The sequence below is a fragment of the Herpailurus yagouaroundi genome, unplaced genomic scaffold, assembly GCF_014898765.1.
Source record: "Herpailurus yagouaroundi ecotype Mexico unplaced genomic scaffold, PumYag 28, whole genome shotgun sequence".
NCBI lineage: Eukaryota > Metazoa > Chordata > Mammalia > Carnivora > Felidae > Herpailurus > Herpailurus yagouaroundi.
Genome location: NW_024412376.1, coordinates 167,600,137 through 167,617,488, shown reverse-complemented (window position 1 = coordinate 167,617,488; position 17,352 = coordinate 167,600,137). Strand labels below are relative to the sequence as shown.

Genomic DNA, 17,352 nt, shown 5'->3' with positions numbered 1-17,352 from the left:
CCCCACCTTGCAGCCCACCCTCAGACAGGCCCCGCCCACACTCGAGGTCCCGCCCAACCTGCAGCCCTCCCTCTGCCAGGCCCTCCCCACCCTGAGGCCCCACCCACTCCCAACAAGGCCCCCACCCTGCAGCCCGCCGTCAGCTAGGCCCCGCCCACCCCCTGAGGCCCCCGCTCCACGCGGGCCCAGCCAGCACCTGAAATGCAGACAAACAGGCGGTGGATCAGGTCGTGGCTGCCGTGGAACCTGGACCGGATCTTCTCTCTTGTGGCCAAGGGGACCGTCTCCAGCCCGGCCTTGTCTGAGGAACCTGAACCGGCCGTGGGGCCACTGCACAGAGAAGGAGATACAGGGTGTGGGGGGCACGGGCACCGCCAGGGGCTCCTGGAGCCTGAAAGCCAGGAGCGAGAACCAAACTCTTTTTGCCCTGGAGGCTCCCACTGCACCACAGCCGAGCTGCCGGGAGGTACTGGTAGCTTCAGAGTGTCATCAAGGTCACAGGCACCACCTAACAAGCCAGCTGGCACAGCAGGGCTCCTGGCCTGGCCCTGCCCTGTCTGCTGCCCTCACTTTGCTGTAGCCACTCTCAACTCCTTCCTCTCTGCTGGTGTAGACCACCTGGTGTGGACTCACATGCTCAGGCCCCCCCCCCCCCTTCTCCCTCCGACTGACATCATCTACTGACTTCCTCCTAGAACTCGGCCACCTACACCCTGAGCGCAAACGGGACTAATTTGGATAAAGGGTCTTTGCAGCTGAGATCAAGGTACAGACCCGGAGAGGAGAAAATCATCTTGGATTATCGGGTGGCCCTAACCCCGTGACAAGTGTCCTTATGAGAGGAGACGCAGACAGACAGGGCCTCCCAGCTGTGAAGGATGAATTTCCGCTGTTTTAACTCCCTGCGTGTGGGGCTTTGTTACGAACACAGGGTTCCGCTCCCACCATGCACGTCCCTGCTCCTCCCCACGGTGGGGGGGGGGGAGGGCCGTCTGCCCCCCTTCAGGTGCCTCCAATTCTTACACGACGTTTTAATTGATGCTCTCCCTGCGGCTCCACAGATGCAAGACTTTTAAACGTGGCCAACGGCTGCCTGCACTACCTCCTTCTCCTTTCCGGGAGGTAGTGGATCTGCTTTCCGTGCCAGAGGCCTGGTCCTTGGTTGTCCGTCCCGTTTCAGAGGGAGGCACTGAAGGCCACGTGGTGTAGGTGGAACAAAGGCAGCCTCGCACTGCTGGGGCCACAGCTTCAGAGAGAGAACTTGGCACCAGCTGCCCAAGCTCCCACCCCGGGGGCTGCCACTGGCACGCACGTGGAACTCTGCCCTTGTGGCCGCAGGCGTGGCAGGATCCTCACTGTGGCACTGGTTGCTCAGCGATGGGGCGATCTAGTCTTGCAGGGGCAGAGTCGACAGAGGCAGAGGGGGGCGGGTCACAGACCCTCACACACTGTGTGGGTCCCTCACACGGCGCAGAAACACGCAGGACCGCCCTAGGTCTTATGTGGGGGTACGTCCAGGGAGGAAAGACCATTAAGAAGCACAAAGATGTGACACGCCTGAGGTTTGGGGCCATTGTCCGCCCCCCCCCCCCCCAGCCCCTGTCCGGTACAGAGGGAGGCTGGGCTGCACGGGCTCCCAAGGGCGGTGTGAGAGTGCACACGTTATTGGCACACTCTACAATAATGAATATCCACTATGAGTATTTAATGCTTCCCTGGGCCACGGAGAGGTGAGGGCAGGCTGGCAGTGTGAGGCTGGGTACCAAGCTGGCACCCTCGGGCAGGTCTACACCCTCTCCTCCTGAGCCGCGGAGTTTCCCAGGCAGGCCCCGGACTTTCAGCCTGAGCGTGGGGGGCCTGGCTGCCCTCCACCTGCTGTCCCCGCCCTGGGAGCTGAGTGAGGAAAGGGGGAGGGGACTTCACTGTTCACAACGTCAGCTACCACTCAGCGTCCCCAGTGTCAGGTGACAGCTTTGCCCAAAAGATTTGGGAGCAGGGGCTCAAATAAATACCACACACCCGTGTTCACAGAAGCTTGCTCTCCAACCCCACCAACAGATAGTGGATAAACAGTGTGGTCCCCACGGTGGGACGTTATTCGACCGTAAAAGGAAGTTCTGCACACACTACAAGGACAAACCTGGAAGACACCGGGCTGACTGAGACAAGCCGGTCACAGAAGGCCCCATAGGGTGTGATTCCATTTATGCGAACCATCTAGAAGAGGCAAGCCTACAGACGCAGAAGGCAGAGGAGGGCTGTGGGGCCAGGGGCGAGAGATGGGGAATGACCGATTAATAACAGGTACAGGGTTTCTTTATGGGCTGGTGAAAATGTTTGCCAAACTGTGAATATAAAATAAAGGAACGTTTTCTTGCAATCATCTAGTGAACTCACATTCGGGAAATGGTTCGTAAGTTAAATGTCTGTCATCAGTGGGCTGGCTCAACAGATCATCAGGTCACATCCATACAATTTCCATTTTGTAGAAGGGACAGATGCTAGAAATGTTAAACTATTAAATGAAAAGGCAGCATTTTAAAAATTAGGGAGATCATATGTACATAAGGAGAGACAGGGAAACGCAATAAAAGCAAAGCATTAATATCACGTATATTTGAGTGGTGGGACCATGGATAAACTATGCTTTTCCAAAGTGTCTTCTAGGAGCAAGTATTACCTTTGTGATCAGAATGAACGTGATTTCCAGGAGAGAGGAAGCGCCCGTCGGCAGCAGGTGGCACCACAGCCCTGCCTGTGGCGGGAGCTCGTCCCAAGCCGGGACAGAAGCGGCTCGGGGCGCCCCCTGGGGGTCAGCCCTGCAGCCCCAGCCCCGCAGATCCATGCTCCAGAGGCCCTGGACGATGTGGGGCGGCCAGCACACAGAAACCAGGGGAAGGGCCCTGGCCCCACAGAGAGTTGAGGCCGTGAAGGCTCCCTGAGGCTCTGGTTGAGCAGGGTAGGGGGGGCCCGTGGAGAGAGAGGCAGAGGGACAAGGACTCCACAAAGACACTGATCCTAGGCAGAAAATCGGCTTCTAGGGGCTCGGGGAACAAAAGACCAGACTGCTGCAGGAAGAATTTGACCTGGGACCTGAGCCTGGGTCTAGTCGGTCTGCCTGGTCCCCAGGGGCCACAGGGATGGCCACTGTCTGGGCACTGCCCAGGGCCTGTGGATGCTGATCCTGCAAGGGCAGTTGCTAGACTGCTGGCCAGTGGCAGGCACTGGACCCTTGGTGGACACCACACAGGCTGGAAGCAGAGGGCCACTCGCATCTATAGGACACACCCCGTCTCCGCACACACCCCGTCTGCCAGGGTCTGCCCCTTCTGCTTCACTGCCCAGGCAGGAGGCTGACAAGGGCTGGTGGGGCCCTGGTCGGCCTGGGGACTGTGTTCAGAGGCCTGGACCCAGGGCTCCTGCAGAGCCCTGCCTCGCTCGGCATGACCACAGGGCCGCCCCCGGCAGACTCACTGAGGGGAATCACCTTAGGCCTCAGAGGAGCCCAGCACCTGCCAGGACTTGCCAGGCAGGAACTCCCCTGACCATGCCAGGGGCCACCCCAAGGAGCTGCAGCTCCTACCAAGATTACAGAAGGCCCAGGACAATGAATCTTTTCAAACAAGTCAGAACATGTCTTTCCTCTGCTGAAACCTTCTACCCCTGCCTCTCAATTAGTCCAAGTAAAAGCAAAGAGCCTTACCGGGCGAGGCTTACGGTGCCTGGCCTAGTCTGGAGCCCTCTCTGTCACCCTCCCCTCCCGCGCCCTCCACTCACTCAAGCTTCTCAGACTTGGTCCTTGTTGTCACAGACAAGCCAAACATGCCATGGCCACAGGGCCTTTGCACAGATATCAGTGGGCCCAGAATGCTCCTTTTCTGGATACCCCCAGACGCCTCTATTTGGTACGCTCTATTGCAAGGGCCTTCCTTGACCACAAACAGGACCCCCCCACCCCCACCCCCACCCCAGCTCTCTTCCTGACCCCACCCTGCATTCTGCTCACGGGGACACTCCGCATCCTGACATAGCATGTGTGTGCCGACTGTGTGTCTTACTCTGGGAGAAGGCCAGGTTGGCTCGGCAGCAACTTCCGTTCACTGCTGTACCCCAGCATCAAAGACAGCCCCCCACCCCACACTAGCCTCCCACTCTGTATCTGCTGAACAAAGAATATGAATCCATTAGATATGGAGGAGAGCCGGAAGTGGGTTCCCTGGGAATAAACGCTTTCTCCACAGTTGTAATGCCACATGGGCCTCCTCACCCTTCTGGTGTCACAACTCCTCTGGGAAGAATGGGGGAGCCCCCCCAAAGATGTGTTCACGTCAAACCTCCAGAACCTGTGACTGGGGCCTTATTTGGAAAAAGGATCTTTGGGGATGTAAGTAAGCATAGGATCTCGAGAGGAGCTCATCCTGGACTGTCCGGGCAGGCTCTGAATCTGATGACAAGGGTCTTTCTAAGAGGAGGGGGGGAGACACCCAGACAGGAGGCTGAGTGTGGACAGAGGGGGACAGAGGACATGGCCATAAGCCCAGGAGCAGCTGGAGCCCCGGGAGCCAGGGCTCCAGGCGAAGGACCCTCCCTGGGGGGAGGGGGGCCTCCCCAGGGAGGGTGGCCCTGGATTTTGGACTCTGGCCTCCAGGACTGTGACAAGGGAGGTCTCTGTCGTCCGAAGCCCCCGACGTGTGGCAGTACGCCCCTGCTGCCCCGGGAAGCCGGTCCGGACACAGCCGGAAACGCGATCCCACCTCCATCACTCACTTGCTGGGCCCAGAAACTGCTCCCTTAGGCACAGAATGGGCACTAGGATAGCCACCGATGGGCCCAGCGAGGACAAGCCCGATCACGAGCACGTGTGGCCGCGAGAGGTGGGGCCGTTGTGGCGGGGAGGACACAGCCGGCTCCTACCGATAAGGCCTGCTCGCGCTCGCCAAGCCTTCAAAAGAGGCGGTCACATTACACACGTAATTATGGCTGGAATCGTTTAAGGGACGCTAAGCTCATAATCAGTGTTTAAACCTCTAGGGAAATTGCTTTGCTGGGAGGCGTGTGTTTGCTACGTTCGTTCCACAGATTTGCAGCGCGCGAGGGGGCGCCGAGGAGTGGAGGGAGTAGGGGCTCCGTGAGGGTCCTGCCTAGCACCTGCTGTCCAGGGCGGCGGTGAGGCAGGGCTGGAAGAGATGCGGAAGGCAGAGGGGCGCGGGGCTGCCTGGCACCTTGAGCTTGCGGGTGACGCTTCTGACGCAAGTGCCCGGGCCCAGGGCAGAGTCTCGCTCCCCCTCAGCATCCCGGGGCCGCCCACAGCCCCACCGGCGGGAAGACGGGGGGGGGGGGTCCCCAACCATGCTAGGGTGGTGGAGCTGACACACACCTTCCCCACCCACCGGGATGTCCTGGGTGGGTCTGAGTGCACGTGTGTCTACGTACATGTGAATGCGCGGACAGCGTGCGTGTGTGAGAACATCAGTGTGTGTGTGTATGCGCGTACGTGGGATGTGTGTGCACAGTGTGAGTATGCACACTCAGAACGGTGGCACACCCAGGACAGTGGCTGCACAGGGGTGCCAGAGGCTGGCCACTCTCCCAAGTACTGGGCAGGGACAGAGGGACAGGAGAGCGACGGGACCAAGGGTCCACTCTGACTGGCAGCAACCTCACCTGACTCCGCAGCAGTTTTCAAACAAACTCCTTTCCAGAAGATGTCACGTTACAGGCTTGTATTACTTAAAAGACGTAACTCATTTGCCTGTGACCTGTGCATGGATCCTGTCATGTTTTAATTTTAATGGGAAGATTTTAAAAGCGAGATGCTGGGTGTGTACATGTTGAAGAGAGACCATCATTCAGGAGCCGCCACGGTTCACCAGGTGGGAACCAGCTCACTCCCCACACCCTGGCTGCAGCGCACTGGCACCAGGATGGAGCTCACGCCCCCAGCCGCACCCTCCCCACCGCCCGCTGTGGCCTCCTGAGCGCCGTCAGTTCTGAGGAGGTGAGACGCTGCCCCGGGCCGGCACCCCAACTCTACACCACCAGAAGGCGCCTGGGCCTCACTGGCCGGGGATGGGGCCGGGACTCAGAGACGAGCCCTCCAAGGCCAGGGCAGCCCCTAAGGGGGGGGGGGGGCGCGTCACCGCCGGTGGGAGTGGATGGGGCTGGAGACGGGGTGACACCAGAGTCCACGCGCGCGGGCTCCTGTGACTACAAAAACAACAGTGGTCGCTGCGTGCCGCACGCGAGTGTGGGTTCACACCGCCATCCCTCACAGGACGTGGAAGGCTCCCTGTGCACCTGTGTCCAGCCTCGTGACTGTGGGCGAATCGCCCCGTCCCCGAACCTCACTGTTCTCTTCCGTAAACGGCAATAGTTAGCAGGGACAGAGATGATGCTTTGAGAGGGGGCCACTCCCGCCTCTGATGAAGGCTCCGTAAGCCGCAGGGCCTCCCGGTAGAAGCCCAGACACGAGGCAGTGATTTCCGGTGATGTTTGAACAAACACCACAGTACACAGATCCGTGTGCCGTGGGGGTCCCGCGGGCGCTCCGGGCGCCGCCCACCCCTCTGCCCTCCCGCCCCGTGCGGTCTACCCTCGCTGGCTCTCCCATGGCTGTTGGAGAAGCAGCGGCCTGTTCCCACTCCAGAGTCATAGGACCCCCACGGGACCCTGGGGCCGATCGCTGAGGGACTGTAAAAACTGGCAGTTTGGTCCAAGCAGCAAATGTAAACAATATACTGAAAATTAGCTGATGTCTCCATTTCCTCTGATTCAGGAGCATTACCACTGATGTCCTAAGAGATGAGCAAGCACCTTTACGTCTCTCTCCTTTCCTACTTCAGTGAGTCCATGGACCCCTGCCCTGCCCAGGCCGGTCAGGCATGGCGGGTCCTGCCCTTGGCTCCCATCTGGGAGGCAGAAGCAAGAAATCAGAATCCCATTGATACCTGTGTCAGTTACGGATAGTCACCATACAGCAGGGAGGGCTTCCTGGAGGAGGCGGCATGGCATGAGAAGAGTCTATGAGTCCACGGAGACCCCCAGTCTCCCCATACCCGGGGCCCACAGCACCCTAGGACACCCCCCGACCTCGGGCAGCCCTGCCTGGCCCCTGCTGCCTGCAGAGTTCTGATGTGGTTCTGCTGCTGTGAACTCTGTGGAGACAGGACCTTCTTGGCCTCCCTGTCTCCCCATCTTCCCACCACCTTTCTGCTGCGGCTGCTCCCCAGGTCCACACTTCCCCAGGGCTCGGTATGTCCCTGTGAGGGGCATTTTCTGCCAGACGCTGGCCTCAGGGCCCACTGCCCTGGAGAGCTGCCAATGGATCTCCGCATCTGAGAAGGGCCTACCTCTCTCCCACTCCAGCCCTGGTCACTGGGCAGGGGTCTCTACCTCCCAGGAAAACCAGCAGAGAGACTGGTAGGTGGCCCAGCTCTGACAGGATCAGGCCCTAGTCTGAGAAGTCAGGTACGGTTGGAATTGGGGTCATGAGGCCCTGAGCTGGGTCCTGGGGCCACAGTGGACCAGCGGCACCTGCCCTTGAGGGGCTCTGGGGTGGTGACAAGGAGGAGGGGACCCCCGAGGGGACCCTGCACATGGCCACTGCCCCAGGGGGAGGCCTGCCATGGGCAAGAGTCCCAGGGCCGGGCTGGGAGTCCCTGGAAATTAGCACAGGCTGAAGGCTTCTGGCATCATCACCTCTGCCATCTGGGCAGAGGAAGGTGATCTCCCGGAGCCTCAGTTTCCTGGTCTGTAAACTGGGAAAACAATGCCACCCGTGCAGGGTCCTCCGAAGAAGGACATCCAGACACATACGGTGGAGGGTGGGGCTGGGGGTGCGTGTGATTCCCCCCTCGGCCTGTAACACGGGGAGAATGCACAGCTTCCCCAAGGGCAAGGGGGCCGTGAGGCTGGGGCCAGGCTCCCCCACTACCACCGTCGAGGAGGTCGGCCGTCCGGAGGCTTAGGCAGGGGATGGACATGAGGCAGGGCCCAGCCCAGAGGCGGCCGAGGGTCTGCCCCACACTGTTTGTGGGCACATCACCCCCCAGCGGAATCCCACTGTGAAGCAGCAGCCCCGAGACCACCCGGGCCGTGTGCCAGGCTCCCAGACGCCCTGCAAATACCACCTGGTCAGCCTGGTGGGTGATGTTCATCCAGAAGGAACACAGGGGCACAACTGTCCCCCTACAACACTGGGGGACAGCCAGGAAGCCTCAGTGAGCCCCCTTGTCACCAAAGGATGCTCTGCAGGGCCCCCAAAAGCTTAGGAAGTTCTGGGGACCTGTGACTTCCCCGGACAGGGAGGACAGACAGCAGATGTCCTGCCCAGTGCCCACGGTCCTTGCTGAGCCATCCCTGCCTGATAACAGACAGATGGGGTGGCCAGCAGGGCCCGTCAGAGTTCTCCCCCAGACACAGGCCACAGGAAGACCACACAGGCCGCTCCCCCTGGAGCCCAGAGGGAAAGCCTGGTGGCTCTCAGGTCCATCTTGCCTCGAGTGACCCCAAGCCTGCTGGTACCCGAGGAGGGTCCACAAAACAGGGGGGGGACACCTCCAGGGTTGAGGAGGGCCTGATGCCCTGGTGCCTCCCATGTTGCCATGATGACCCTCCATTCATCCCACAGCTATCCCGACAGGTCCCGTGTGTCCCCAGGCCCTGGCACACCCACCCTGCCCAGCCTTGCCCACTCATGAGACTACAGCCCTGTCACCGACAGCCCCGGGGAGACACTGTCCAGAGCTGGGGCTGCAGAGCAGGGCAGGGCCCCGAAGCAGCCGCTGACGCAGGCAGCTCCTCCCAGCCTGCCTCCCCACTCCCTCTGGGCTCGCTGCCCGCCCTGGGCACTGCCTGGCCCTTCGCCACCCTGAGGTCAGGTGCACACTTGGCTCCCTCTGTGGAGAGGGGTGGGAGCCGCGGTCCCACTCCTCTGGTGGCATGGCACAGCCCAGCTCTGGAGAAGGTCCCATGGTTGGGTTATGGGAACCTGATCCTCATGCTCTAGTCTAGAAAAGCCAGGAAACACAGACGAGGAAAAAGCACACGGCCGTGTGTATTTTATAAATACACACGTGTGGTTGTCGCATGAGCAGAGGGGACTTGTGTTACCTTCCGCTGTCGTAACTCACACACTCTTCCTGCACTTTTGCTGCTTTCAAAAGCTCTCAGAACATAAGGCGCCAGGGCTGATGAACAAAGCAGCGGGTGAACTTGACTGTGGACACCGCCTGGTGTCCCTGTTGGACCACACTCAGCAATTTAAACCTGCTTTCTCTGGTTTCTGCCTCCGTGAAGGTGGGAGGAAGTGTCGTGCAGGGGAGGTGGCCTTGCAGACAGGGATTCACCTGGCCCCATGGGGTGGAGCAGGCGACCCCACGACCCCTCGAGGGTGCTGCTGGGGCTGCACCCCATGCCCTCCCCTCCATCCCGCATCCCAAGGAGAAGGGGTCAGTGCTTACCAAGCACACGGCACCCCTGCTCAGAGCCCTCCACCCTGCCCCGTGGAGCCCTGCATACAGAAGGAGTGGGCAGGCCTGGGGCTGCAGGGAGGGCTATGGGATGGTTGTGCCTGGAGACCCAGAACTGCAGGCCAGTGCCCTTCCCCTGGCTGGGATGAGGGCACAGACCCTGCCTGGGAAGCAGGGCTGCACTGAGTGGAAGGCCAGCGGCCCACAAGAGGTCCGCTGCAGGGGCAGGAGTTTGAGGGAAAGAACCCAGGATGTGAGAGGCCAGACGTGAGCCCTGAGGTCCCCCTCCAAATCCCAGGGCATCCTCCTGAGGCCAGCTGCCTTCCAACCCTTGGTGGCCCCTCATTTTCACTTGATCTAGGGCAAGGATGTTCCCCCAACCAAGCACCCTAAGTCATACCCTCCAGCCTGAGGGACGTGGCGTGGGGGCTGGCAGGATGGGTGAGAAGACATGAGACTCGAGGCTGGGCTCTGGGGATGGGCCCAGGGGTCCTGCAGGGGCCCCCAAACTGGAGTCAGACAGATTAGAGGGTCTCTGAGCTCCTGCTTCCAACCTGTGAAGCAGGGACACCAATGAAATGTTGCTATGGGACTCAGTGAGGCCACAGGGGCAAATTTTCCCATGGGTTTCATCAAAGGCACATGGTGACTTGGTATGACAGGGAGGGATGTCATGGCAGAGAGGGAGGGGACAGTGACCCAAGGAGCAAACAAGGACCAGAGGCACAAGAGTGCAGAGAGCACCTGGAAAGCTGACACTAGGAGGGTACAAGGGGGCAGTGGCGGAGCAGTTGCCCAGGGTCCAAGAGACCAGGAGAGTAGGGAGCCCTGGGGACTTCCAAGCAGGGGACCATCACCCAGCTATTTGGTATCAGCCTGTCTGAGGGGACGTCAAGAGGACAGGGTAGGGACTGAGGACAATGCAAGTAAACTCCTCCACTCACTGAGGAAGAAACGGGTAACTGAGCAAACCTACATCCAGTAAAAACATTGAAGCCAAAAAACCTTCCCATGAAAACGCTAGGCCCAGACAGCTTCACTGGTGAATTCAAACTAACATCTAACTAGTATCTAATTCAAACTAATATCTAAGGCAGAAAGAATACCCGCTCTACCAAACTCTTCCGGAAGACTGAAGAAGTGAAAGGGCCCCCCCAACTCATCCTAGGTCTCAGCTTTGCCCTGATACCCAATTCTGAAAAGGAAATTATGAGAATAGAAAACTATTGCCCAGCATTCCTCACAATCAGATGCAAAATACTTAATAAAATTTTAGCAAATCAAAACCAACAATACATAAAAAGGATAATACCTAATGGCCAAGTAAAGTTCATCCCAGGAAGGTAAGATTCACTTAACATCTGAAAATCAATCAATGTAACTTATCACATTAATAGACTAAAAAAATAAATAAATAAATACTATATGATCATCCCAAAAGATACAGAAGCAGCATTTGAGAAAATCCATCTTTTCTTGGTAAAAAAACTCTCAGCAAGCTGGGGATAAAAGAGAACTTACTGGACCTGGTAAATGGCGCCTATGAAAATCCTGCAGCCAACAACAGACACTAAATGCTTTCCCTGTGAGACCAGGAATACGGCAAAAATATCCTGTGTCAAATCTATTCAACATTGTACTAGAGGTCTTTGCCACGGCAAAAATGCAAGAAAGAGAAGTAAACAACATCCGACTGAAAAGGAAATGTAAAATTGGCTTTTTTTCCACATCATCATCTACAGGAAACGTGATGAATCTTCATAAAAACTATAATGAATAAAGTGAGTTTGGTAAAGTTGTAGGAAATAAGATCAATATATAAAACTCAATTGCACCTCCCATATTAGCAATGAACAATTGGAAACTGAAATCATAAAACAATATAATATCATCAAAAATATAAAATACTTAGGGATAAATCTGATTTGACAAAAGATGTGCAAGACTTTTACAATAAAAACTATGAAAGTTTGCTGAGAGAATTAAGAGCCTAAGTAAATGGAGAGATATACTATGTTCATGAACTGGAAGACTTGATCTTACTAAGGGGTTAATTCTTCCCAAGTTGATCTACAGATTCAACAAAATTCCAGTCAAAATCCTAGCAGGCATTGTTTTTTGTTTTTGTTTCATATAAATTGACAACTGGTCCTAAAATCCATAGAGGACCCGGAATAACCAAAACAACTTTGAAAAAGAAGGAAGTTGTAGATTTACACTACCTGACGTTAAGCTACATTTTAGGGGCACCTGGTTGGCTCAGTCGGTTAAGGGTCCGGCTTCAGCGCAGGTCATGACCTCGCGGTCCATGAGTTTGAGCCCTGCATTGGGCTCTGTGCTGACCGCTCCGAGCTTGGACCCTGCTTCAGATTCTGTGTCTCCCTCTCTCTCTGCCCCTCCCCCACTCACGCTCTGTCTCTCTCCCTCTCTCTCTTTTTCAAGATAAAACATTAAACAACAACAAAAAATTTTTTTGAAGGCCAGCTGCCCATACGTCACAGTGTGATATTGGTATTAATATAGACAGACCAATGAAACAGACTAGTGAGTCCAGAAACAAACCCACACATATACACTTGACTGATTTTTGATGAAGGTGCAAAGGCAATTCAGTAGGGAAGGGATGGTCTTTTTCAACAAATGGTGCTGGAGTAATTGGTTTTCCTTACGCAAAACACAGTAAAATTTTGATCCATACCTCACACCATATACTAAGTTAATCCTAAATTGATCATAGACCTAAATATAAAAACCAAAAATATAAAACTTCTAGAACAGAAGAAAAACCTCTGTGACTTTGGGTTATAAAAATAATCCTTAGATCTGATACCAAAGCTCCAATCCAGGGAAGAAAGAAAGTTGATAAATAGGACTTCACTGAAATAAGAACTTCTACTCTTCAAAAGATACTCAGAATGAGAAGATAAGCCACAGGCTGGGAGAAAATATTTGCAAACTATATTTCTGATAAAGGGCTCCTGAGTGAATGAAGAACTCTCAAAACTCAGTAAGGAAACCACCCAGTTGAAAGAAACAGCAAAAGATTTGAATACAGTAGAGGCTTCCCCCAGTTAGATAGGCTGATGGCACTCGAGTGGGTAAGATGCTGAACGTCAGCAGCCCTTAAGGAAATGCAGGTTGAAACCACCATCACGATACCACTTCAGGCCATCAGAACAGCTCAAGTTACAAAGCCTGACCACACCACGGTTTGGGGATGTGTGGAGGAGCTGCACCCTCACTCAGCACGGCCTACTCTATGCCGGTTACCTTTCACTAAAGCTGGTGAAACCGGTTAGAAATACCAGACTGGGCGTCCGCACTGTGCTCACGTGTTACTGCCTCTAATGCTGTGCCTTCCTCTTGGACCAACATTACTGCTCCCCTTGTCTGACTAACCTCGCTGGGCTTTGCCATGCCTGCCCTCCCCTTCTGCTTCCCCCCGCATCCCCTCTGTCTTTCTGGCACCTTGGCCTTTGTTGGACCTGCTGCCTGGGACACAGCTCCTCCCTCCCCACCTTCCATTCAGGTCTCAGAGGATGTCACCACCCCAGGAGGCCCACCCTGATTGCTCTGACTGCTGGAGCTGCCCCAGAGCCCACCCATCACTCTCCACCTTATGCATGGATTTTATCTTCTTCCTGGCACTGGCCGATGGACAGTGGACAGTGTGGGGAGGGCAAGGAAAAGAGGAGAATGGATGGGACCCAGGGGCGCAGCTGACGGTGGTGAAGGCGGCGGGGGCGGCAGGGTGGGAGAACGTGAGATGTCTGGGGTGCAGGGAGGCAGCCAGGCTGCAGGGAGAAGCTGTCTGGAATGAGAGGACCTTTGCGGGCATGCTGGGTCAGCAGGGGGTGGAGGCCAGGACGGAGCTGTCCCGGGTGCTGATGCAGCGGTCACCATGCAGTCACTGCCTGGAGCACAGCCAGGCTGGATGCGCTCTCTCCAGCTCCACACCCTGCTGTGAGTTTGTAAGACAGCCTGTGACGGCAGTGAGGCCCCGCAACGAGAAGGGCATGCCCCTCCCAGGACCCCGAGGACCCAAGTGCCTCCTGTGTGCAGGCACTCCACCGCCCTCCAGGGGTTCTAGCGGCTTGGGCCTTAGTCACTGTGCATGCTGCAGGTTGCATGGCGGTGCCGGTGAGGGGCTCAGGGGACTCAGGGAGAACCCAGCCCTGACCTGCCCTCTGACCTCATGCCAGTGCTCGGCTCCTGTCCCACCCCGTGTCAGCAGAGCAGCCCCGTGGTGTAACAATTGACTTGATGACAGTCATTACGCCTAATCTGTTTTTTGAGAGTCTAATTAATTCCAAGTCCTTCTCTATTTTTAAACCACTCAATCATTCCTGTTTTTCCTTCCAGGGACAGGACGTGGTGGGAGGCCTCCATGTTCTTTGCACAGTGGTGGGGACACCGGCCGCAGGGACGGATGGCAGTAGCAGCAAGGCCTGCACCCAGTGTCCAGCCCTAGAATGGCTCTGGCAGAACCAGCAGTGATGTGTGTGTCCCGATGGGGACGAAACAAGGCCTCATGGGGCAGGACCTACTGCCCAGGGTCCCACAGCTGCCAGAGAGAGGTTAGGGTCAGGCCCAGGCTCACCCTGCCACCCCGTTCCAGAGCTGGTGTTCTGCTGAGCCCCGCAGAGAGCCCAGCAATGGAGCGGGTGGGGCCCAGCCAGGAAACATCTCCTCCAAGTCTCCGCTCACTGAGAGGCCAGTCAGCCCAGGCAGTGCACAGTCCTTACTGCCCCCATGTCTTGACTGGCATCCCCTTACCTTTGAAGGTGCTGGCTCAGGACTGGTTCCCGAGAGCACCCCCAACCACCCCGACTACCTGCACCAGAATCCGAGGCTGTTGATATTACACGGGAAAGGGAAGCACGCCCTTCCAAGTCATGGAGGCCGGAAGATAGCAGTAGACCTTGGACACTGATGAGGCCCCACCCAGGGCAAGGGGCTGACGCCAGGCCTGGAACGGCCGACCTGACTCCGTCTGCTGGAGTGAAAACTGATTCGGTGATGTGTGCACAAAGCACATCAGAAGAGCCAGTCCCACACCTCTGGGGAAGGTTTCCACATGATGGAGGACTCACCACTCACCACATACTCTGGGGGAGGTTTACCCTGTGCAGCCCCTGGGCTGGGCACTGGGGCAGGACCGAGGTCTGCAGGCATCTCAAACAGTTCCCACTGTATGGGGAAGAGGGTCAGTGGGGCCCTCGGGAGAAGCTGGAGCCGGCCTTCTCTCTGCAGCCACAGGCATCCCCAGGGCCCTGATGCCTCTGAGCCTGCGTCCCGACCCTGGCAAAGGGCAGAGGAGCTCAGGTGGAACCACGACAGGGACACAGCACAGAGGAAGGCAAGGCGTTCACTGGAAAAGGAGCCAGGCAGGCAAGACTCAGGTTCAGTGAGGAGGTGATGCTGGAGGCCGGCCTCCTCCAGAGTCTGTCAGCACGGGACAGAGTCCCACCGCGGTGCCCGAGATAACCCTGCCCGGTGGTCACACCACCAGTGAAGAGTGGGAATCAGACCCAGAAACAGTGAAATCCAGTGACGTGATGGGGAGGTAAAGTCAAGACTGGAAACAGGAACAGTCAGTAACAATCCTGAACCAAGGCGGTGAGTAACAGTGGGTGAGTCACAGCGTCAGATAACAACAGCGAGTAACGAAGACACGTAACAATGACAAGTAAGACGTGGACTCACATGAAGGAACAACGTTCCGTGGCCTCTCAGCTCCTCCTCCAGATGCCATCTGAGCTGGAGACTATTGTTAGCCCATTTTGCAGATGACAAAACCAAGGCTTGAGGAGGTCAAGGTCAAGCATCCAGCCCACAGGTTTCCCCCCCCCCCCCGACCCCCCCACCCCCGGAATTTGCAGGTGCAGAGGAACACATCCTCCAATACTGCCACCCAAACAGGGGAGGAGGTGCCACAGGCGAGGTGTGCCAGCAGCTCCCCTCTGCAAGAAGGAGCACATGGTCCAAGCACATGTCACCTGTTTAGAGCAGGAGCTCAGAAGCCCGTGCAAAGGACAGCCTTCCAGATTCTTATCTTTCTATCCAAAATGACAGCCAGGGAGGCCCACTAAGTGCATGATGGAGAGGCGGGGGGCACCACCAGCCAGACTCAAATGTGGCCAAAGAACTGAATGACGCAGAGCGACCCTGCAGGGCGGGGCCGGTGACGATGGTTGCTGAGGTCCCCCTGAGCCAGAGACTGGAGTAGCCGTGCCTGTGTGTCAGGATGGCCCCGGGCCCTGACAGTCACGCTCCCTCTGATGGTTAGAGACGGTCTCAGGAGACACAACAACGGGACTTCTAAGACTGGGGTGCAGAGTTGATGGTGAAAGAGGGGATGGCCACAGGACACTAGCAGGAGACGAGGACAGTGCTCCCTGACCTTGCAGGTGAGGGGGGTAGCAGATGCACAATCAGCCAGAGGACAAACTAACAACAAACGTGAGAACCAAAAGTTGTCTCTAGAATTTTTATAAATTTAATTACGCAAAACAAAATGGACGTCATCAACAAATAAAGTCAAAGGGCGAGTAGCACGTTGGGTAAATCTATCCACAGCAGACACACCAGAAGGAATGTTTTCAAGTCAGTAAAAAAGACACGAAAACCCAATTGGAAAATAAGCGAGACACGTGAACGGCCACTTTGTGCACAGACAGAGGAACCACGAAACGGGTAGAAGTACGCGGGGTACCGACCACCAGAGAAAAGCCACCTCCAACAGCACAGAGGGTCCCACTTCTGCTCCTCAAGGTGAGGAAACTGGGGCTGCGGCTGTGTGGGCGGGGGCAGCCCCCCACCCAGGCAGTACATGGCTGGCTTCTGGGAGGTGAGCTGACGTAAGTGATGGTAAGACCTTTATACCTTTGCTGTGCTGACTCTACTAACAGTCGATTCTCAAGAAATAACCCAACTGGGGTGCCTGGGGGGCTCAGTCGGTTAAGCGTCTGACTCCTGATTTTGGCTCAGGTCATGATCTCACGGTTTGTGAGTTTGAGCCCTGCGTCAGGCTCTGTGCTGACAGTGTGGAGCCCACTTGGGATTCTCGCTCTCTCTCTCTCTCTCTCTCTCTCTCTCTCAAAATAAATAAACATTAAAAAAACAATCCAAGAGGCAGATGTAGAGCTGTAAGGGAGCATGACCACAAAGCTAATTTAACATAGAAAAAATATATGGAAGTGGGAAAACATAGAAGAAATTAGGTATGTTCTTAGGATACAGAAATCCTAATTCAACAGAAATCGTGTTTTTCAAGAGCTTTACAGAGCAATGATCACAAGATAAGATTTAGTGAGAAAAATAAAACTGCCCATGGGATTTGGGATGATTTTTATTTCCTTCTGTTTCCAAAGTTTCTACAATGAACGGGGCCATGTTTATAATAAGAAAAAAGAGAGCCCGTGTTATTTTTTAAACAAGGCAGCAGGATGGACACACTCTAGTCTAATGTCCACAGAAAGGACAAAAACAGACTTGAAGCAGGATGAGCTTCCATGTTGTAGACAAGTGACTTATTCAGGCTTCCACAGCATGGAAGGTTCTGGAACAGTGAGGTGAGTCTAGACAGGGAACAAGCTTTTAAAAAATGTTAACTTTTCCTTTAAAAAGCTCCTAACTTTTCCTGAAAAGGTAGGAGAGAAGAAGCCAGGAAAAAGAGAAAAGCTGAAGGACCCATGATTCTGGAACATTCTGCCCAGGATTCTGCTGAGGGCCATGTCCCACCATCCTGGCAACAGTGCTGGTGGAACGGGCCATGGTGCGGCGGGCTGAATGTAGGGCCTGGGGGGCTGCCGCGGGGGCTTCTCCAGCTGAGACCCCAGTGCCCTGCCTTCCACCTGTCTTCTGCTTAAGCAGGAAAATC

At 56.0% G+C, this 17,352-nt stretch overlaps 1 protein-coding gene across 1 annotated transcript in view; it reads right to left on the bottom strand.

Annotated features, from left to right (window-relative positions):
• ZFYVE28 (zinc finger FYVE-type containing 28) overlaps nucleotides 1–17,352 on the bottom strand; it is a 124,162-nt gene that overhangs the window by 7,064 nt on the left and 99,746 nt on the right. Inside the window, exon 8 of the mRNA XM_040495919.1 lies at nucleotides 197–330. Within this exon, the coding sequence (XP_040351853.1) occupies nucleotides 197–330 (134 nt within the window). The remainder of the gene's footprint in view (nucleotides 1–196; nucleotides 331–17,352) is intronic.